The sequence below is a fragment of the Cricetulus griseus genome, chromosome 5, assembly GCF_003668045.3.
Source record: "Cricetulus griseus strain 17A/GY chromosome 5, alternate assembly CriGri-PICRH-1.0, whole genome shotgun sequence".
Taxonomy (NCBI): Eukaryota; Metazoa; Chordata; class Mammalia; order Rodentia; family Cricetidae; genus Cricetulus; species Cricetulus griseus.
This window is the reverse complement of record NC_048598.1, coordinates 118,615,904-118,638,674: the sequence shown is the minus strand read 5'-3', so window position 1 is coordinate 118,638,674 and position 22,771 is coordinate 118,615,904. Positions and strand designations below refer to the sequence as shown.

The 22,771-nt window shown below is 49.8% G+C and overlaps 1 protein-coding gene across 4 annotated transcripts; it reads right to left on the bottom strand.

Moving 5' to 3' along the window:
- Positions 1-1,932: 1,932 nt before the first annotated feature.
- Positions 1,933-15,113, bottom strand: Rps6kl1 (ribosomal protein S6 kinase like 1). 4 transcript variants are annotated; one of them, XM_035444931.1, is made up of 10 exons: positions 14,849-15,113; positions 13,386-13,510; positions 12,462-12,554; positions 6,230-6,277; positions 5,767-5,899; positions 4,412-5,017; positions 4,021-4,110; positions 3,812-3,894; positions 2,311-2,406; positions 1,933-2,043 (listed from the first exon to the last, which is right to left on the bottom strand). In XM_035444931.1, exons 1-10 carry the CDS (start codon positions 15,111-15,113, stop codon positions 1,933-1,935), a joined length of 1,650 nt encoding a protein of 549 aa, XP_035300822.1. The 4 variants fall into 4 exon arrangements, with proteins under 4 accessions (XP_035300822.1, XP_035300824.1, XP_035300823.1 ...); XM_035444933.1 differs by having other exon boundaries at positions 14,879-15,113; XM_035444932.1 differs by lacking the exon at positions 6,230-6,277.
- Between the last annotated feature and the right edge of the window lie 7,658 nt (positions 15,114-22,771).

Below are 22,771 nucleotides of genomic sequence, written 5' to 3'. Positions count from 1 at the left end.
TCTTGAAGAGAAATTGTAGCTCCCACCTGTGTGAAGTCCTTTCAAAACACCAAGGGACCGTTGCTTTTTTTGAGGGGCTTGCATTATTTCTGAGAGAGTGGAGAGACATGAATACTTCTAATTTCATTTGGACCTAGTTGCCACATGTGTACCAAGATACTTGTAGTTAGAATGAACAGTAAGAAGTCACCTCTGCAGTAGTGTGTGGGAGGCAGTATGGACAGGACAGGGTTGATCACTGACCTAGAATGGCTATGACGGATAATAGGCATGATGGTGTCTAGGCTTCAATACATCCTTACTTTTCCACACAGAATCCCACCTGTTGATCCCGCTTGCAGCGAGGCCCTCCCTCTGTGGAGGCCTGCCACAGGAAGAAATGAGACCCTTGAACAATTCAGCTGTAGGTGGGTTCAGTGAGTTGTGTCAGGTGTGGTGCTTGATGCACTACAGATTTTAGTGTGCCCAGTAAACTTGTGGAGTAGCTGTTCATAAACCTGTCAGAACTGGGGCCTTGGTGTTCCAAATTGATGGCTCAACAGCGTCATGTACAGTGGTTTGTACTTCATAGAGCGGTGGCTGAAGTTGTCTACCACAGAAAGAACCTACACTAGCGAGCCAGCTCTAGTGGTTGGTTCTAAGTTAACCTCTTGGGAGAATCTTCTGTGGGCTCACTGTGGAGATTTGGTAGTGTTTTCCTCAGGCACTGTGATCTTTTAAGGCTTCCCTCCCCTTCCTGATCCTGTTGTGTAGCAGCAGGGGCTGCTTCCTTGCAGGTCACTTTAACTGCAGCAGTGATGCAAAGAAGCCACAGAAAGAACAGGCTTTATTCGAGCAGACAAACCCTGGGGCTGCTGGGTGTGGGCCGTGGAGGAGATGCACTGTCCTTGTCCTCTCTACAGACTCAGAAACAGGAATATTGGCTTGTCCCCTCCCCCTCCACATGTATTGGGTGAATTGCCTGACTGGTGAATTATGCCAAATACCACCTGTAACACTGGAGGGATCTGGGGATTTGTCAAGTGAAATCTTGTTGCATGTGCTACACCCTGGCCACTGGGTTGTCCTGAGGCAGGTCCTCACACCTAGGGAAGGGTTTGTCTCTGGAGATTTCCCGCTTACCCAGTTCTTCAGAGACCAGAAATACCTGGGTGAAAGCACTGGATCAAATTGGTCCATATATTCTGTGGTGTCTCATTCTAAAAGTCGGAGTGGGCAGTGGATTGAATAGAACTTCATACCAAATTGCGGAATGGAAAACAACCACGCCTGAGGAAAGCATCTGCTGTTGGCCTGAGGGGCAGACTCCTTTGACACAGGAGAGCCAGCAGAGAATAAAGCTCTTTATTCTGGTTTCAAACTCAGTCTAAGTGGTAAAACTGAATTTTTACTCCCACTCAGCTCTACTGGCTGCTCTTCCCAACTTATTCTCCACAGCCGTGGGTCATACTTCCCCCACTGCTCCCCACTTGACCCAACTCCTGTGGGGACAAACATGCTCTGGTAGAAGCCACCCACTAAAATGGACCCAGGACAGTCTTGGTTTGGGTCTACTGCGCCAGAGTTCAGTGTCCTGAGATGTCTTAAGTAGTGTACAACGTGGCAGTGTCACCAAAAGTGTCAGTTGGTTCAGCGGGTGTTCCGTTTAGAGCTGGAGCAACAGAAGGCACCCTCTAACATGATGGGTCCCAGTTAAGGGCACAAGGTATGTGTTCAACAGGCTCCGTTCACTGATCTGTAGGTTTCTCAGCAGGGTGCACCTCACTGTCCCTCCAGCAGCTTCTACAGGGGCTGGCTTTTTTTAGGGCAGGTTCTGAGCAGGAAAAGCGGCTACTGCCCCACATTTGTCCCTTGAAGTTCACTGATGAGGGGCCAGCCCAAGTGGCAGGCAATGAAGAACTAGGCCAGCTTCTTTGTTCACTTACCCACCCCTTACCCTGTTAGTCGACTCCATTGGATAGTACTGAAAAAGGGGTGGGACTTGAGTTTGCTGGTGCCACCACCTCCAGCACCTAGGCGCCGCTGGGGATCAAACTGCAACAGCTATGGGGAAAGAATCAGTGCTCTGCATCCTTCCCCATCACGGAGGCAGTCACCACCTCCTGGCACTCCCATCACCAAACCCTTAAGATGCTCATTCCCTCCTAAGCCAGTCAGTAAGCACCCCCCCCCCCGTGACATTGGTAGCTAGCACAGACATTCGTGGGCATTTATTGCCCTAGTGCTTTCCATAGTTACATTGGACCAGTGGTTCCTCCCACCCCCCACCCACATAGCAATAAGCCATCTCCAGGTCAGCCAATACCTCACCTCAGTCAGCAGAGAGGCTGCTGGGCCACTGAGCCACTCAGGGAGCTGTAGTTGGGTGTGGGCCTGGAATCCTGAGGGGTGGCTCTGGGACAATGCCTAGAGAGGAGGGGGACACAAGGAGAGGCACTGAAGAGGCCACTTTAGGCCACTCCCATGGCAGCCAAGATTTGCTCCACCTCCATGACACATTCCAGGAGGAAGGTGATGCTAATAGTTGCCTTTTGCTAGAATCGACTAATGACACAGAGCTGGACCCTTGACATTAAGTACAAGAAACCAGCCCTGGCAAAGGGACATGGGTTAGCATGGGGGTTTGAACCTGCAGCTTGTTGGAAGCATTATTTCTGTTGTCTTTAGAGTTTAGAATGGTCACTATTGGGAACAGCACTAGAACTTTCCCTATAGAAAAAAGGCTCCACAAACTGAGCATGTGATGGAGGCCTGGCATGCAGCCATTGAGGCCAAGGCAGGAGTGTGGAGAGACGCAAAGTAAGGATGAGCTGCAAGGACAAAGGTAGGAGAGCCCTGTGGGGCTTAGGGGCATTGGTGTCAAGGGTTCTCAGAGGCCCTGAGCCACTTGGGAACACAAGCAGGTCAGGTCAGGCGTTTGCTGGTGCCATTCAAGCTTTCCTGCTCAAATGTAGTTTGGCCTCTCCCTTATTCCCAGACAAGTGGGGCTCTCTCTCTCTCTCTCTCTCTCTCTCTCTCTCTCTCTCTCCTCTCTCTCTCCTCTCTCTCTCCTCTCTCTCTTCCTCTCTCTCTCTCTCTCTCTCTCTCTCTCCTCTCTTCTCTCTCTCCTCTCTCTCTTCTCTCTCTCTCCTCTCTCTTCTCTCTCTATTCTCTACTTTTTTTTTTTTTTTTTTAAGACAGGGTCTCACTGAACTCCACTGACTGTGAGCAAGCTCTGGGGATCTGTTTGCCTCATCCCAGGCCCTGTGTTAGGGCAGCAGCTGTGCGTCATCACACTTGACTTTCACATGGCTGCTGGGGATCAAACTTAGTCTTCACTCTAACTGAACCACCTCCCCAGCCCGCAGGTGGGCTCAGCTGACCAAAGCCGCTGGGGCTTGGATGCAAGAGCCTTCTTCCACCTTCCAGCTGAGGTCTAGGGGTCACAGCCTTGAAGGGTGGAGTGGGAGTGAACAGTAGGAAGAGACTGGATATAATCCAGAAACCCTTCAGGAAGGGGCTGCTGGCTTCTCCAAACCTCAGGCCAGCTATGCTCTTCCATAAACCTCTGGCTATCCCAGCTCATACAATTCACAGAAATTGACTGTCTTTAGCAATACTCCCCTATGTGGTAAGAAGTGCTAATGGCTCTGGTGGCCTGATGGGAGTGACTTCCTCTGTCGCTGGTGGTCTTGTGGGTAGAAGGAAATCAGCCCAAAGGTCAGGCATGGAGAACCAGGCAACCTCTGTTTTGACCCTAGCTGACCAAGCCTCTGCTCAGCCTATACTCTATGTTCCCTGCAAGGGCTCTCTACCCTGCCCAGCTACTCACCATTCCTGTGAGTAGTTCATATAGAAGAGACCCATAGCTCCACCAGTCACAGGCTTCAGTCACCTCAGAAATTCCCCCGACCTCTGCGAGAACAAGAACGCATAAGACAGCCTTTTCTGTTGACATCGTAGTACCCACTGCCCTTCCTCTGTCTTTAACCCATACAAAAGCACCCACGATCTAGGAACCTCCCCCAGCTCCCTTCTTGCCTGGAGCACAGTATAGGCAGTCCACAGCCTCCTGGCTGCACCGGGGCTCCACTTCTGACCACTGGCCAAAATATGTGAGTCGGATGTGACCTTGTCCAGGGTACGTCGGGAGGAATGATGGGACAAAGGTTGAGAGTGGCATCACTGAGCAGCTGGAATCTCTAAGCAGTCCCAAGGCTTCCCCCAATACAATCATGTTAGAGGCTGAAGGCCATCCCTAGCACAGGGCCTAGGGGTGTTCCCCAGAACGGTAGCCCCAGGCTCAGGGCCTCTGTAACGGGCCAGAAGGAGGAAGGGGGTGTGTGGGGACTCACTATAATCTTGGGAGTCCTGTTGACTCTGGGCTCCCATCCGAGGAGTAGGATTGAAGCAGGGAGGCTGGGGCTCCTACCTGCCTGGTCCAGAAGCAGGTTCCGTGGGTTGAGGTCCCGGCACAGCACCCCCTGCTCGTGCAGGGCCTCCAGCGCCACCAGCAGCTCAGCTGCCCACTGCTTCACCTGTTCTTCCCGCAGGCTCCAGACAGCTCTTCCACACCCCAGGCTGGCCCTGTTTGCTGATGGGGGGTTCTGACCTCGGCCACGGCCATAGGCCCCTAGCACCCGGTCAGCCCCTTCCCGTACCCAGTGGAGCTTCCGATTGGGTGCAAGGTTCGAATTCTGGCCAGCTCGCCTGACTTGACTTCGCAAGCGGCCACATGGGGCTTCTGTAAGGTTCGAAGAACAGAAAGGACTGGTCCTGGCTGAGGGTTCACTGTCAGCCTCTTCCTGAAGCTGGTGGGGTGGCATCTCCTTGGCTGGGGGAAGGCTCTGAGAAGTCCATGGAGGCTCCACTGGGACTCTGTCCTGCCCCAAGGTGTGGCCTGGTGAGAGCTTTGCTGGGGTCATGAGGCAGAAGCTGGTGTTGAGCCGGAATTTCGACTTATCCTGAGCAGAGCCAGACTTGAGCCCAGAATATTGAAAGCGGGCCTGTGAGAGTAGATGTGACCACAGAGTGCCACCTGGACCAAACAGCGAGTGAGAGTGTGGCAGGGAGAAGAGTGGACTCTAGGTTCAGGCCCCACCCCCACCCCCGTTTCAGCATCCCCCTCTGCTTCTCGGGGGTCCTAGCCTTATTCAATCATCTCATCACCCTGTTCTTCCACTTTGTGACAGAGGACACACTCTCCCCTGCTCTGATCCCCTTCCAGGGAGCTCAGCTTCACAGCCCGCATACCTGATGCTAATGAACTTGGTTTGAGTGAAGCACCAGTTTGTTTGAACACCGGTGTTCAACATATTATGCTTTCTCTTTTGTTTTAGGGAGAGTGGTGTCACAAGAGGTAAAGAGGCCAAGTATGGATTTACAGTGACTACACCATGACCCACACATTTTAAAATCATTAAATATGGCTACATGGCTCAGTTCCCGTCTTTATGGTTTTAGTCACCAGCCACTCCATAGGCCATTGGGGTTGGGCACTGACCAGGAAAGTGCAAAGAGCCAAGACTAAAGGAAATGGTAACAAGCCTGCTGAACAAATGTGCTCTTCGCTTGCCTAGGGTGGGGACATCCTCTGCAGGATGCCCTCTGACCCCTCAGCACCACACAGAGACCCACGACAGCCTGGCCCTGCCCTTAGCCTTCAGAAAGACTGGGTTCCCTGTCAGTGCCACACATCTTCTCAGGGCTCAGCATCTTTTTCTGGGGTGGGAAAGCAGTAATGCCCCAAAGCTCAGAGTTGACGAGGGCCCCCGCTGGTCCCCTCACCTTGCACGTGTTCCAGGTGCAAGAAGATGGAGTCTTCACTCACAAAGTACCGCAGCAGTTTCGTCATGTAGGGGACTCCATGTGGGATGACAGTCAGCCGCTCCTGACTCACCATGTGGCACCTGGGAAGACTCTGGGGAGGGGACAGGGCATGTAGATGAGCTGATGTCACCCATGCTCTGGCTTCACGACACTAGGATATGAATTAGGAGCCAGGCTGAGAAGCAACTGCTTCTTCCCTCCGTTCCCGGCCCAGCCCTCACCCCTGTAATCGCTTGGAGTCTAATGCCCAAGGATGAGTAGTGTGCATGTTTGTCAGCCGTGGGCAATGCTCACAACAAGCAGCTTTGGAGGGAGCATGGGCCTCATATGTGCTTTCTAGGGAGAGGGTAGGCAGGGGTCCCAGGAGCTCTGAGAAAGTTCCAAGAGAAGTGCCACATGGCAGCAGCCTGGAAGCACCTGCCTTCACAATGAAGGTTCCTCCTGTTGCTGGGTCCTGGACCAACTGCACCTGTCAAAATCCAGGAGGCAAACTGGTCAATGTATATGTTCGTTCTTGGGCTTTCCATACCCCGAGGCCAACCGACATCCATCCTGCCCTAGTGACCGGCCTTTGTTATACCCAAAGATCTAAGCTCTGGTGCTTTTTCCTCCAGCATCTGGGGCTCCTCCCCTCAGGGGACCCTTCTGACATCATCTAACCTCCTGACTCCTCAGGTTGTGAGCTCCTCAAGGGCAGGGATCATCCTGTCCAACTTGGGATGCCCACAGTTCTGCAAAGTTCAAGGTACTTCACATATGATGGAGAGTGGTCTAAGTACCCTCTGTTGTATTTGCAGAAGTCTGATTAGACCCCTCCCCATACCCGCCCACCTAGCTAGGCGCTATGTGGCCCAAGGACAGCCAAAGTCAACCCCTCGCTTCAGGCTTTGGCCAGAGCCCATCGTCCTGGCAGGGATTGAAGCTGGTGTGGTTAGTCAGTTCTCCTGAGCTTTGCTTACAAGTGAAGCTAGGCTAGGCATGGTGATGCACAGGCTTAATCACAGCAGAGATTGAGAAAGGCAGAGGCAGGCAGATCTCTGTGAGTTCAAAGCCAGTCAAGGCTACATGGTGAACTCTTGTCCCAAAACCAAACCAGCCAGGCAGTAGTGGCATATGCCTTTAATCCTAGCTCTTGGGAAGCAGCGGCAGATGGACCCCTGTGAGTTCGAGGCCAGCCTGCTTTCTGGAGAGATTTCCAGGACAGCCAAGGCTACACAGAGAAACCCTGCCTTCAAAAACAAACAAAGAAATAAAACCCCAAACAAGTGAAGAGCAGAGGCTCCTGAGGATGTGGTTCCAGATCAGGTAGACTGACAGAGGCAGGCTCGACAGACTTCAGGAACTTCTCTGCCTTGCTACATGTCCTTTTAGATAAAGTGCATACTAGCCACCCGACAGGCAAGGGTGGGCCCAGCTGTGGGAGAAGGAAAGAGTGGCCATATGGTTGTGTCAGAGCAGGAAGGCAGGATTCTGCCAGGATGGGGGCAAAGGCCAGACAGCACTCTTGTGTGATGACTTGACCTGACATGCTGCCCAGGTGGGAAGCTGGGCCCACACTCCTAGACAGTGGTGAAAGCTGTGGCCTGGGGATGGAGCTGAGAAAGAGCCCTGGGTTTTATTTATTTATTTATTTATTTATTTATTTATTTATTTATTTATTTATTTATGGTACTGGGGGATTGAACCTAGGGCCTCCTACATGCTAGGCAAGAACTCTGTTACTGGCAGATCCTCTAGCTCAGGGCCCCAGTTTTAGAGCTTGGACAAATAAACCAAAGAGGAATTATAAACATCTACCTTTGCTATATCTCTGGTTTAATAGGAAAGCCCTTAATGAATGCCATGAGAATATCACACACTTGCCAAGATACACCGCTACTCTGAACCTTGTTCTTGTGGTGTGGTGTGGTGTGTGTGTGTGTGTAGGCCAGAGTTGATGATGCTAGGTGTCTTCCTTAATTGTTCTCCATATTATTATTATTATTATTATTATTATTATTATTATTATTATTTACAGTGTTCCATCTGCATGGCTGCTTGCAGGCCAGAAGAGGGCGCCAGATCTCATTACAGAGGGTTGTGAGCCACCATGTAGTTGATGGGAACTGAACTCAGGACCTCTGGAAGAACAACCAGTGCTCTCAACCTCTGAACTATCTCTCCAGCCCCTCTCCATCTTATTTTTTGAGGCAAAGTCTCTCACTGAGTTTGGATCTCACCTATTCAGCGAGGTTGGCTGGCGACCAAGCTCCGGGGAATCTGCCTGTTTACCTCCTCCATATTGGCATTACAGATAATTACCCCACCATGCCCAGCTTTTTTATGTAATTGCTGGGAATCAAACCAATGTCCTCATATTTACACAGGAAGTACTCCCTAAAAATGGGATCACGGCAGTTCACACTATATGTCATGCTTGTTGACTAAAGCGCAGTATCCAAGTACAAATCCTCCTAATCCGTGGTAATTATCCCTGTCATTGAAGAAACAAACATGGGATTTAAAGTGCTTATTCCGTGCTAAGGACTTTGCATAGCTTATTTAACTGCGGTCTCCCAACCAGGTGGGAGTTATTAGTGAGCTGCTCTCTTTATTGATGAAATGGGAGTTCTGAGAAGGGAAATTACCCATTTTCAAAACCACTGCTAAGAAGGGGTGGCAACAGAATTTGAATACAGACAGGCTGATCCTAGAGTGGGTGAGTGCCTGCTGGGCTGGGCCTTAGTTTCTCCATCATTAGTCAAGTGGAAGCAGGGGCTACAGGAGGCCCACCCCCTCCTTCCTACATCGGGGCAACAGCATTGCTTTTGACCACAAGAGGTCTCCCTCTAATGGTCAGAGACCTAATTCAGGCGGGCCTTGGCTCTCTGACCAAACTTGTGCAATATTTGAAGAGGTGGAAAACGCTGGGGTCATTTAAGAAAAATTTCCCACAAGTATTGACATCCCAGATGGTTCCCCACCATCCTTCCCCAAGTGGGATTCCCCGACACCTCCTTCTTGGTCAAGCCCTCTGATTTATGGTCTGGAACCCAGCCAAGGATGGGAGCCAAAAACCTCTGTATGTAAAACACATTAAACCCATTTTACAGAAGGAACTAGACTTAAACATTAACAATTATCTTGAAGTTAGAGTGGTGAATTAATTTCTTTTCTTTCCTTTATTTTTTCTTCTTCCTTTCTCTCTTCCTTTCTTGTTTTAAAATTCCTTCTCTTTTAGTGTATTTCTAGCAGAGTGGGCATTTTCCCACCCATATGACCAACCAAACAAATGAAAAAAAAAATCATTTTCCTCTGCTAAGTGGCTTGGGGAACAGAATACCTAACACCTGACTTCCTTGAGTCTTAGCTTTGTTCCCTTTAAGATACTCATTAAGGGGCTAGGGATGTGCTTAGTTGGCAGAATGCTTGCCTGGCACACATGAAACCCTGGGTTTGATCCTCAGCTTTGTATAAATTGGAATAGTGGTACACACCTGTCATCCCAGTACTCAGGAAATGGAGGCAGGAAAACTAGGAGTTCAAGGTCATCCCTGGCTAGCTAGCAAGTTTGAAGCCATCCTGGACTACATGAGACCCTGTCTCACAAGTGGGGACAATTATTAAAATGCATCATTGCCAAGCACAGCCTTCTGTGTGATGGGGCTCATACAGCTGAGACACAGAGCATTGGAGTTTAACCCACAAATGGGGTGTTAGCCTTATAATTGGGACGATAGAAGGCAGTTGTGGCCACTAGCATTCACCTGCGCGCGCGCGTACACACACACACACACACACACACACACACACACACACACACACTCACACTCCCAAGGGGCTAGGGAAATGGTTAAGTGGGCAAGAGTGCTCACTGTGAAGGTATGAAATATGAAACCTGGGTTCAGATCTCCAGGAGCCATGTAAGAGGCAGCACTATTGGGAGCAGAGACAAAGGGTCACTGGGGCCCAGCGAAATGTGAACTTTTATATGAAATCTGCACATTTGAAAATGGTAGTAACAATTAAAAAACAAGAAACAAGCTGGGTGGTGGTGGCACACTCCTTTAATCCCAGCCCTTGGGAGGCAGAGGCAAGCAGATCTCTGTGAGTTTGAGGCCAGCCTGGTCTACAGAGTAAGTTCCAGGACAGCCAGGGCAGTTATAAAGAGAAACCCTGTCTCAAAGAAAATTTTTTAAAAGGTGAAACAAAAACAAACAAACAAAAACCACCTGTGTTTGAGCCAAATAAAACAAGAAGCAGCTTGGGAGGCCTTTCTTCCCAATGCCCAGCACAGCTCTCTGAGGAGGTCAAGAGGAAGGGTGGGATCAGTCCCTGAAACAGCCCCACACACCCTGGCTGCCTACCTAGTCCCTGACATGCTCACATCACTGCTCTCTTACCACCTCCATCCCTCCCACAGCCAACACTTTAAGGGATACAATACTGTCCTAAGCAAGCCCCTGGCTCCCGTCCTGAGCCTGAGGCTGCCACCGGCAGGCACTGGCACAGCTCTGCCACCTGGATCTGCCTGGGCAGAGCTGTGGAATGGAACTGATGGCCCTAACACCTTTCCTAATTTGGGGAAATTCCTATCCATGGCTTGGGCATAACCCAGGGGAGGAAGAAAGACCTTAGGAGGGAGCCGGCATTCACCTCTTGAGTGTCTGAGAGGGGGAAAATGGAAAGAGGCGCCCTAAATATCTTAGTGTGTACTCCTGCGCAGGCCTCGGCACCGATGTTTAAAGTGCTCACACACGTGTGTGTCCCAGGGTTGAACAAATCACAGATTCCCTTGTGGACGCCTATACATGCACATTCTGAAAGCTCTGAGAATATCTAAAATTAAAGTGCAAGTGATATAACCACAAATCACTGTTTCCCAAACTTACTTAGTTCGGAACCCCTCTCTTTATAGCTGGCATCTCACTCAAGATGTGAGTGAGAAATGGTGTCAGTCTGTCTGTGAGAGCCGCTGTGCTTAGCCAAGGTCAGGCTGTGGCCACTGGGCAGTTCAATGGGAGGGGACAGTGTGACAGATGGGAAGCTGGCGGGACCTTCACTGAGCCTGGGGCCTGTTCCAGGGACGGGGAGAAGCAGTTGGAGCAAGGCCTAGGGATGGGAACCAGTATCTCCCCGCTCTTGCCACTTGCTCTCAGACTCATCAACTATGTATTAAGTGCCTTAGTTTGTGCCAGGCCTTTCCCAAAAATTGTTTCATTTCCTTCCCAGATCACCCCTTTGGGGTAGAATTCCACCCCCCCACCCCGCCCTGCACTTTGCCAATGAGGAAACCAACTCTCAGAGATTCTCAGAGCTAAGAGGGGACCTGTCTACGGTTCATTGGTCAAGCCCAGGCCCTCCCAGGCAGCATGCTGCCCTCTTGTATGGCAGAGAATTACACCCCGATGTCCTTTTCTCTATGGGCTCCCAAAGCCACCAAAATTGCCCAGTGTTTTCAACTATACATTCTTGGGTTCAGCCCTAGAAATTCTGACTCCACAGGTTTGGCATGGAGTCCCGATATCTATATGTTTGTGAAACTCACCAATGACTCTCATAAATGGTCAGTTTGGGAAAGAACTATTTAGAGAAGCCTGTGCTACAGGCAGAGGGCAATCTGACACAGGTTCAACTCCTACATGACCTCTTTGTCCCTCAGATTTCTCCACTTTATCAGGGGTTGTGCTGTCATGTCCTGTCTTCTTGTCCACCCTGAATTAAGGGAAAGAAGAAGGTGTAGGATGAGGGCAGGAGTACCAGAAGAAAGCGGGTGGAGCTGCCAAGGCCCAGCTGGGACAATACAAGCCACCTCACAGAAGTGCACATGCCCACTGGACCGGCTGGGAGAGGGACCTTTGGGCACAGCAAGTGCCCAGCTGTGTGTTTCAGGGATACACAGGGCTGCAGTCTTGGTGTGCAGAGTGAATGTAAGGTGGAGGATTGTGGGAAATGGGGGTGATCAGGGCGGTAAGTGCTGAGGAGGTCCCTGGGCTCCTCCCATGGTCTCGGAGGGTTTTCGATGTCAGAGCTGGAAGGTGAAGGGAAACAGACTGTCTTTTCTCTTTCTCACTTTCCTCTCTAGAGCCTGACTGGTGTGTTTTGAGAAAGAAAAGGAGCCCCTGACCTCAGCTGCTATCCCCCCGAGCTTGCACACCACCCTCTGGATGCAGGCAGCTGCTGCAGACACCTTCCTGTTGCCATGTATTTATTTGTTTACACTGTGTGAAGACGTGTCACTGTGGTTGGTTTAATAAAGAGCTGAATAGCCAATAGGTAGGCAGGAGAGACTAGATGGGACATCCTGGCAGAGAGGAACTCAGGAGATGAATCTAGGTGTGCAAGAGATGGCAGAGAGACTTGGATCAAGTTGGGGATACAGAATGGAAGAGATGTAAAACAGCCACATGGCAGAATGTAGAAGTTATTAGAGCTAGTTGGGAATGTGCCTAAGCTAAGGCCAAGCTTTCATAATTAATAAAAAGTCTCCATGTCATTATTTGGGGGCTGGTGATTCAAAGATCATCTGACAAGAAAACTTGCTATACTTTCTATCTTACCCTACCCTCCATCCTACCCCACCCTCCATCCTACCCCAACCTCCATCCTACCCCACCCTCCATCCCTTACCTGCCACACATATGCTTCCCTTCCCACACCCTTGGCTGGCTCACCTTCTCGATGATCCCAACCACCCTGCACCCCCTCAGCTGCTCCAGAGCAGAGCTCAGTGTGCGGATGGGCCGGAGCCTCAGGCTGCTGAAGCCCTGCAGAGGAAGGAGACAAGGCCTCAGCCATGCTGCGTAGGCTTGGGCTATGGGCAGATGCTTCTGGGTGCCGGAGAGTCCTAAGGGACCACAGTGAGTAGGGCCTGGGGTCCGGGAAAACCCTACCACACAGGGTCAGACTGAACAGAGGGACCGTTCTTGACTCAGAGTTTGGGAGCACACTGATTCAAGGCATCCGGGCTGACTTTGTGCTCAGCCCCTTCCCAGTCGTACTCGGGACCTTTTAGAAGTCCTTCTTAGAAGTCCCTTCTCAAAAGCCCTGTCTACAAAGGGCAGATGCTCTCAGGGTTTGGGGTGGGAACATAGGGGTCTCAACCTCAAAATTTACTAGATAATCTACTTTTGTGAAAGGAAAGCCACAGGACGAACGAAGTGAGCCTAGGAGTGTGTGGGCCTTGGCATGGAGAGCGCCTTTGGTCAATGGGTTAGGAAAGTAACAGGAGGAGCATTGAATGCACAGTTATACGTGTGTGTGTGTGTGTGTGTGTGTGTGTGTGTGTGTGTGTGTGTGTTTGTGTGTGTGTGTGTGTGTGTGTGTGTGAGCAAGTGTGTGTGTGCTTGCGCAAGTGCACGCTTGAGAGCATGCGTGTGAACGCCTGCATTTCAAATACTTGTGGTGTACCCACTCACCAAAAACAGAATCCAGAGGCGCTATGTGTGAGGATGGCATGGAGTCCCATGCAGACTGGGGTGGGTGTCAATGTCATGCATGCCAAGCGCTCTGTGAAGCAGAGGGGGAAGGGGGTGGGAAGCGGCTGTCTCTCCCCAGGTCCCCTCCCTCCCCTAGGGACCCCGGGAGGCTCTCCTCACCGTGCTGGGGCCGGCCCCGCTGCCCAGCGTCCGCTGAAGGTGGCAGTTGAAGATCTCCTCTGCCCTCCGTAGGTACTTGGTAATTTTCAACTTTACAGCTTCGCATCTCTCCTTGTTGGGGTCAACTGTGTGTGGGGGGGGGCATTGTCATCATCTGTGGTCACCAGGGCTGCACCCCTGCCCTCTATCCTGGGCTTTGCTTGTGTGCTGAGATGCTAGCTCCTGCTAACTACCTCTGCCTATCATGGCCAATGGCTCCTGTTTCCCGGTCAGTTTTAGCTAGTTCATCCCCTGGCTGTGTTTGAGCTCCTGCTCCATGGTGAGAGCAGGGGCTGAGCAGAAAGACGGGGAAGAGGACTGGGACCCCCTCAGCCAGCTGCTCTTTACAGGTGGTACCCACCATCTCACTGGCTGTTCTCACATTCTGGAACAAGGTAGAGATTTGTGTGCCCCTTCCCTTCAGAAGAGAAGAGACAAGCTTCCAGAATACAGTGCTTCCTTTATCTCTGCCAGCCATGGAAAAGACCAGGGTGGAGACCAGATTAGATGGAAAAGGAAGGCACTCCTGAAACCTAGGCCTGGTAGAGTCTCTTCAACAGGGGGTGAGGGGGACTGTGGTCACCATAGCCTGGCCCCAGGCTCTAGAGTCTCAAACTGGTCTCAGCATGGAAATGCCTTTCTGCCCTGATCAGCCCTTCCCCCCCCCATAAGCCTGGTCCCCTTCCTCTGCCCTGGGCTGGACGACACACATACTGTCCTTCAGCAGTCCCCCTAGTTCTCACGTCTAGAAAATGCCCCATGCTAGGCCCATCTGACCTCAGGGTTCCTCTTCCCTCCCTTTGACCTCCCCTCCTTGCTCTCTCAGGACTACAATTCCATATCCACTGTCAATCAGCTCTCTCCCCTCATCTGGAGTGCAAGCTTCCAGAGGACCACTGCCCAGCCCGGCTCCAGGACCAGCCAAGTGCAGGGGGCCAAGTACACAGATAGCAACTGGAGCCAAAGCAGCTCCAACTCCCGATGTACCCCTTGGCAGCTGTGGAGCCTTTGCCAAGCCTTGGGCAAGCTCTCTAACTGCCCCATGCCTCCAAAATCAGTATGAATGTTAGTTCTTGCCCAGAGCCATGCATACTTGTAGCCTGAGCAGTCAGGAGACTGAGATAGGAAGAGCAGCCTGGGCCACAGTGAAAGGCCTATCTCAGATAACGATGGCGATAATAATTCCTGTATACTTGTAACTACCTGCAAGAAAAAGTCTATTGAGGTGAGACTCAAACGAGTTAACACAGGCAAAGCCTAGCGGGGTCTGCCGTGTAGGAACGCCTTTATAAATTCAAGTCCTCATTATTGTCCTTCATGGAGGCCTGGCAGGGTTAGCCCAGTGCCTCACACCTCTAGTATGGACAGACAAAGGGCCCTTTCCTGCCCACCTTCTGTCCCTGAGTGTCAATCACCACCCTCACCGTGTACACCACGGAGCAGCACGTCCACACCGTTCTGGTAGTGGTTGAAGGCCGCCTCATAGTCCTCACTGACATCTCGCTCCAGGGCCAGGCGGATCTGTGTCGCTGCATCTACCAGATAGTCACGCTTGGCCATGTCAGATGTCCCTGTAGCTACCCGGTTACGAATCTGTCCCAGGTACATGCAGGCCTGGGACCTCGCTCGTGAGCAGGGCTCCAGCTCCAGGCCTGGGCCAGGTGGACATTCACAGGCTACCAGGCTCATAGTGGCCCTGCAGCTGTGACCTGCAAGAAGCAAATGCATTAGGGAGGCACTTGCTGGGAGCCCCCCCCCACACACACACCTGTACTCCAGCTTCCTGCACTAAATTGGAGAGACTGACAAGCAAAGGCTGGAGGGATTTGAGCTAATGTTTGGTAAGGTCCCTTCCTTGAGCCGGGTCCCACCTCAGTGGTGATAACAATGGATTAACACAATCCGGACCTTTCTTTCCCATTCAAATTCACTTCCACACGTACTGTACTTCCCCAGCATGCTGTCTGTATGGAGCACCGGGAGCTAGGGATGCCTGTGGTCCACAGCTGCCTCCAAGGGGTGTCCACAGAGCACACTCAGTCTCTAGCACACATAAGACACACTGACTCAAAGCTTCTGCTCCCACCAGTCCCTCCCTTCCCCTCCCCACCTTCCCTTGTGGAATTTCATTCAGCCTTGGGCTCCAGCTCAGTGGTGCCTCTCCCCAGACGAAACACATGTCTAGGCTTTTTGCTAGCTTTGCCCCTGAGGTCAGGAGTCATCTAGTAAGGAACCCCCTCATCCCCCCCCATCCCCCCCCACCCCCCGCACCAAGCCGTGAGAGCAGAGCCCATCAAAGCCCATTGGCAGATGAGGTGACCGAGTGACAGATTAGATGACAGTTCACGTGGAGTTCAATGACTGTCGGGGTGAGTTGATGGCTTTTCCTCCTGACACTCAGAAGGCCAGGGGGCCAGTGCGTTCTCCCAAAGACCTGACACCAACCCCTCCCTAAGCAACGAGCGACACCAGTGGCCCAAAGGGATAAGAGTGGCAGCTGCCAGAGGGGAAGGGGCTGGGAGGAAGAAGCTAACATCGTGGTTGCTGTCCCTCACAGCAGCCAGGCAGGCACCTCTGCTGTCTCAGGTACTCTGGAAAATGGCCAGGGAGCAGTTTTGATACACAGGATAAAGGGAGAGGTGGGGAGGAAACACACATCTCCAAGCAGCCAGGAGCTGAGCCTTGGCCAGGATGAGGCTAGGGGATGGAGAAAGGCGGCCCTCCTGTTTTGCCAGGCCCAGCGGGACAGGTAGCTTTGAGGCCTGTGCTTGGGTCACCAACGCCTGCTGCGCAGGGCTGCGGGTTTCGGGTCCAGCAACATGCCTAAGACCACACACCCGGCAAGCAAGCAGCATGCGTGCACAAGGTGCATCACTCCAGGGGATGTCCAAGGAGGTCGGGCTGAGGAGGGGGGAGGAAGGCTCCTCCTCGCCTGGGAGGATGGCCGGAGAGCAGAGCAAACACTGTACCTGTCCGCGTGCCAGTTCCGGCCCTCCCGGCTAACGCTGTCCCTTCACCTCCGCAAGGATCTGTGCCTCCCACCCTTCCGCAGGTGCCCGGGGGAAGGGGTGGGGCGTCTAGCCGGGTGCCTGCTGGCCATTGGCTACAGATGAGCTCATCTTCAATCCGTTAGAATAAACTTCCAATCATCGTCCTCCTCGGCTTCTGGCAGCTCTTAAAGCCCTAGAGTTTTTGCAAGGCCTGAAACTGGGACTGGAGTGCGAGTGGGAGTGGGAATGGGTGCGACGGATGGGGATGAGTGAGTGCAGGGTGGAGAGAAGAGGTCTGATGTCACTCAGGGATGTGGGAGGGGCTGCCTCAGACCCCTAGGCCCGAGGAAATGCACCACACTTCTGAGATTTTTCTCATTCATTACTTCAGTTAGTCAATGTTTCCTTGTTGGGTGTGTCGTCTGCCCCAGGGCCTAGGTGTAGGGATGCCTCCTCCACGGCCTCCACACCTGCCCGCATCTTCCTGGGCGTTTAGGTCAAGTGAGTGGTGCAGCGTTGAGCAGCTATGGCCTAACCTGGAGTCAGAAAGGCATTCCAGAGGAAGCCGCATCTGACCCGTTACCTGTCAGAACCGCACTGCATTTCACTACCGTCTTGTCTCTTTGATTGCTATCCACTATGCTGTCCTCTGGCTCCTCCACCACACCCCCCTCGCACCCAGAGCCGTTACTTTCTCTAGGTATCAAACTCAGGTCACCAGGCTCAGATGGCAAACACTATACCCACTGAGCTACCTCGCCAGCGCCACACTTATCTCCTTATTAATATAACACAACATCTCAAACCTAACAAGCTACAACAAAACTAAAGCATAACCCATAGAATGGGAGGGAATGTTTAGAAATTGTGTATTTGATAAGGGTCTGGTATCCAAAACATACAAAATAATTTTCACATTTTTTGTCTTAGTCACTGTTCTACTGCTTCGAAGAGACACCATGCCTGGGCAACTCATATGAAAGAAAGCATTCAATTGGGGCTTGCTTACAGTCTCAGAGGTTTGGTCCATTGGTATCATGGGGGTGGGGGGCATGACAGAATAGTAGAACCGAAGCTGAGAGTCAAATCCTGATCCATAGAGAGAGAGAGCCTGGGTCTCCAAGGGGCTTTTGAAACCTCCAAACACACTTTGTCAATCAAGACCACACCTCCTAACCCTTCGAATGCCCATCAAAGAGTGCCACTCCCTAAGTATTCCAATCTACGAGTCTATGGAGGGCATTTTTATTCAAACCACTACACATTTTAACAAAAGTTTCAAGTTTTTGTTAAAGCTCAAAGATAAAAAGTTCAAAACTGAGCAAAGGGTGTCAATAATTTCTTCAACAAAGATATGAAAACAACTAATAAATAGATGAGAGGAAATTCAATGTCCTTGGTCCCTAGGGGCATGCGAATTAAAGCATCATAGCACTGGCACTCACCGGATGTCCATACTAAATGATTACCGTAGCAAGGCTTGACAAAGTTCTGGCCGGGACTATACTGCTGTTGAGGGTGTGATATGGCTCTGCAGAAAGTGAGTTAGCAGATGCTCACAAAGTTAAATGTACAGTTACAAATGACCCAGCCTCTCACTCCCGGGTATTACACTAGGAAAGACAAAAGTGCAACGTTGGCACACGACTGTAATCCCAGCACTCAGGAGGCTGAAGCAATAGGATCCTGAGTTTGAAGCCCACTGGGGCTATACAACAATTTTTTTTTTTAAAGTAAGCCAGGCATGCTGCAAATTCCTGTCACCCCAACACTTGGAAGGTGGAGTCAGGAAGACCAGGGGTTGAAGGTTATCCTTAGCAACACTGTGAGTTTGAGGCCAACTTGAGCTACAGGAGACCCTGACTCACCCCCTTATCTCTCTGTATTTTTGAAATGGAGCCCATGTAGCCCAGGCTGGCTCCAAACTCGCTATGTAATTAAAGATGATGCTGAATTTCTGACCCTCCTGCCTCCACCTTCAGAGGGCTGGGATTGTAGCTGCATTTCACCATATCTGATTTTTCCCCCAAAATTGTTTTTTTTTAAAGAAATTAGAAAAGAGTCTATAAATTTGTGAAAATTTTACATAAAATGAACTAATATTGGGGTATAAAAGGATGTAATACTGATACTGTAACATGGATAGCCCTTGGAAATAGTTACTAAGTGAAAGAAGCCAGACACGAAAGGCTACGTCTATTTATATGAAGTTCCCAGAACAGGCAAATCTGTAGAAATAGAAAGTAGATATCAGAGAGGGGAGAAAGAATGTTGGTTTCTTTGGGAGGAGGCTATCCACGACTGTAAGGTAGACATTGGCAATTGTTGCACAAACTTATGAAGATAATAAAACTCAGTGAATTGTAAATTTTATTTTTTTAAAATCACTTCAGTTTTTCCTGTGAACTGTAAACTTTATTTATTTGTTTTAGTTTTTTTGAGACTGGTTTTCTCTTGGTAACAACCCTAGTTGTCTTGGAACTCTCTTTAAACCAAGCTGGCCTCAAACTCACAGAGATGCACATGCCTCTGCCTCCTGAGTGCTGGAATCAAAGGCGTGCACCACCATGCCTAGCTGGATTTTTTTGTTTTGTTTTCTTTTTTCCTGTGAACTATACATTTTAAAGGATCCTGGAGATCCTCACCATTGGAGTCATTCTTTTTTCTTTTCACATGCTACCTTTAGTTCATTTGGACATCACACTGGTTTTTCCTTGCCGAATCCAAACATTTCTTCCCCATTTGCTGCAAAGCCTTTGATGTGAACATCTTTATTTGCTACTCCATTTACTGTGAGAGCATTTTCAACTAATTTTGTTTCTGTTTGTGTTTTTTGTTTTGTTTTGTTTGTTTTTGTTTTTGTTTTTTTAAGACAGGGTTTCTCTGTGTAGTCCTGGCTGTCCTAGATCTCACTCTGTAGGCCAGATTGGCCTCCAATCCACAGAGATCACCTGCCTTCCCCACCCCACAAATCCTGGGGTTAAAGGTGTGTGCTACCATGGTCCAGCTCTGTTTGTTTTTTTTAACATTATATTTTTTAATCGTGTGTATATGTGTACACACACACACACACACACACACACACACACACACACACAGAGGGTGGGGGCATGGCACATATGGACAACTTAGAGGAGTTGGCTCTCTTTCTACCACACAGGTCCAGAGATCAAACAGCTCAGGCTACCAGCTTTGGCAGCAGGTGACAGTCCCACCCTGAGCCATCTCACTATTCCCTGTTTTTGCTTTTAGGGCAGGATTTCCCTGTGTTGGTCAAGTTGTTCTCTAATTCATTAGATCTCCTGACTCTGTAATGTTGAGATTACAAGCATAAGTTACCCTGCCCAGACTTACTAATTTATTTTTTTCAAAAACATAAACAAATTGGAGGCTGGAGAGATGGTTCAGCAGTCAAAAGCACTTTCTGCTCTTACAGAAGACTCAGGTTCGATTCTCAATTCCCAGTACCTGTCAGGCAGCTCACAATGGTCTGTAATTGCAGTTCTAGGGGATTTTATACCCTTTCTGGCCTCTGAGGGCACCAGGCACACACATGGTAAAACATAGATGCAAATAAAACACCCCAACACATAAAATAAGTAATCATAAAAATTGCACATAGTAGCTGGGCGGTGGTAGCACACGTCTTTAGTATCAACACTCAGAAAGCAGAGGCAGGGGGATCTCTGTGAGTTGGAGGCCAGCCTGGTCTACAGAGCAAGATCTAGGACAGCCAGGGCTACACAGAGAAACCCTGTCTCCAAAAACAAACAAACAAACAAACAAACAAAATTGTACATAGTAGAGTTCACAAATCCCGTTATGTATATTTGACTTACTGTCAGAGACCCCTCACCTCATCCTCCTCTTTCTAATTTTGTCCTAAATGCAACTGACACTGCCACCCTGGGGAATAAGTAAGATTCTGCTCCTCCTTGCTCAAACCTGTGAGGGTTCCCATCTTGTTCCAAGATGTACTCAAGGATCTCCTGTGGGCCCCCAAGGCCGGGTTTCATTGCCTTTACTCATTTCTTCTCCCTTACTGACCTCACCCATCCAACTTCAGTTCGACATACCAAGCATCGCTTACCCTAAGGCCTTTGCCTTGGAGCTACCCCCTTCTAGAATAGTCTAGTTCCCCTTCCCCTGAATTCAGTGGCTGAAACAATAATCTTCGCAGTCGGGCTCCTCTTCTCTATCTACTCCTTTTCTCTCTCCTAGGCTGACAGCATGGCCTCTAATCCACTCCTTTCTTTTTATTTTTTTCTGAGATAGTGTTTCTCTGTGTAGCTTTGGAGCCTATCCTGGCACTCGCTCTGTAGACCAGGCTGGCCTCGAACTCACAGAGATCCGCCTGCCTCTGCCTCCTTAGTGCTGGGATTAAAGGCGTGCGCCACCAACGCCCGGCCTAATCCACTCCTTTCTTTCTCTATGCTCCCATTTCTTTCCTACCTCTGGTGTGAGATCCACACAGGCTTTTGTCTGCTTTGCTCACTGCTATACCCCAAATGCCAAGAATGGCATCTGTCATGTAGTATTGCTCAAGAAATGTTGGCTGAGTGAGCTCTAAAACATAAGACGAAATTAACTAGGGAATGCAATTGAGGAGAGCCGTGGAGGAGAAGGTTCTGGGCAGAGACTAGATATGTATGAATGCGTTGATAAAGAAAGGGCAGAGGCGGTGAGGGAATTACATCTGCCGATCAAGCAGAAAGCATGAAGTCATTGACAGACATTAGCACTTCTTCCTGACAAAGACAAACACTTCTTCACAAACTCTAAGCAAAACTCACAGATTTTCTTCTTAACTTGATAATGGGTTATCTTCTAGAAACAGAGCAAATCCCATCTGTAACTTAGAAGCATTCCCACAGTCAGTCATCCTGGCAGAAGGCAAGATCATGCTTCTCCAACCCTTTGCAAGTTAGGCTGAGTCATCGGACTTGCTTTGAAGTGCTCCGGGATGAAGCATGTGGTATTTTAGGGTGGGAGCTTCAAAAGCCGGTGGATAATTCATCTTCTCCTTCCTCCCACCAGAGTGGTCATGGAAGCAGAGAGCCTAGATCCCTGGGAAATAGCAATAAGGGCCTCTCCTCCAACCATGACGTGAGTTGGGTATGAATCGAGAATGACAGAGAAGTTTTTATTGCATTAAGAACTGGACAGAGATTTACAGTAGAGGGAGGCCTTTGATGTCCGAGGCTGTTGCTGTTTTCTGAAGCAAGAAACTTCTGCACACAAAGAGCTATCTACAAGGATGCTCATTACAGCTTTCTTAATAATAACCATCACTAAAACCTAAATGCCCGCTAGTGCATCTGTTGACCAAACTATGAGAATTCCAGACGATGAAAAACAACTCAGGACTTAAAATCCTGAGAATTTTAAGGAGAATAGCTAATGTCATTGGAAACAGTCCACACTGGATGATTTTTTTTTTAAAGATTTTATCTACTTTTATTTTATGTGTATGAGTGTTTTACCTACCTTACGGGCAGGGTATGTAAGAGCACCACGTACATGCCTGGGACCCACAGAGCTCAGAAGAGGCATCAGATTCCTGGATGTTGTGAGCTGCCATGTGGGCGCTGAGCAGCCAGTGATCTTAACTACTGAGCCACCTCTCCAGTCCCCAGACTAAGTTGTTTTTAATGAATTCATTTTATTTTATATGCATTGGTATTTTGACTGCGTGCATGTTTGTGTGAGAGTGTCGGGTCCCCTAGAACTGGAGTTACAGACAGTTGTGAGCTGCCATATGTGTGCTGGGAATTGAACCAGAGCAGGCAGTGCTCTTAACCACTGAGCCATCTCTCCAGCCCCTGCCCAGCCTAAGTTTTAAAAGCAGGCTGTGAAATAAAGCATGGATCTTAGTTTCATTTGCATCTTAATCGAAGTAGATTTGCAATAGCTCTGCATCTCTTCATCCTGATGACATAAAACACCCCATAAAAACGATGACAACAAGAGGTACGATCTTCTTTGTCCAAAGAGAGACAAACGAGGATGGGCCATAGACATTCTCTCAGGATTGAGCCGAGTTCTGGTGGAGAGGGAGGAGAAAAGAAAATGGTAGAAATAATCTCTGGGGAAATAATTTGTCTGCAGCCTAGGCCAGTTTTGTACCAAAGCTTTAATACATTTTTTTTTGTTTGTTCTTTGGATTTTGGGAGAATTTGTGGTAGACTGTAAGAAAGATTTTGGAGGAGAATATTGAAAGAAGATATGGCCACCAATTACGTGAAACAAGAAGCAGTTGCTGCTTGCTTAAGCAAGGGAGAGAGATGTGTTGGCAGAGCATCTCTGGGGAGGGTAGGAAGAGTATTGCTATCCAGCAGTCCCCTTTTTCCTCAGGGG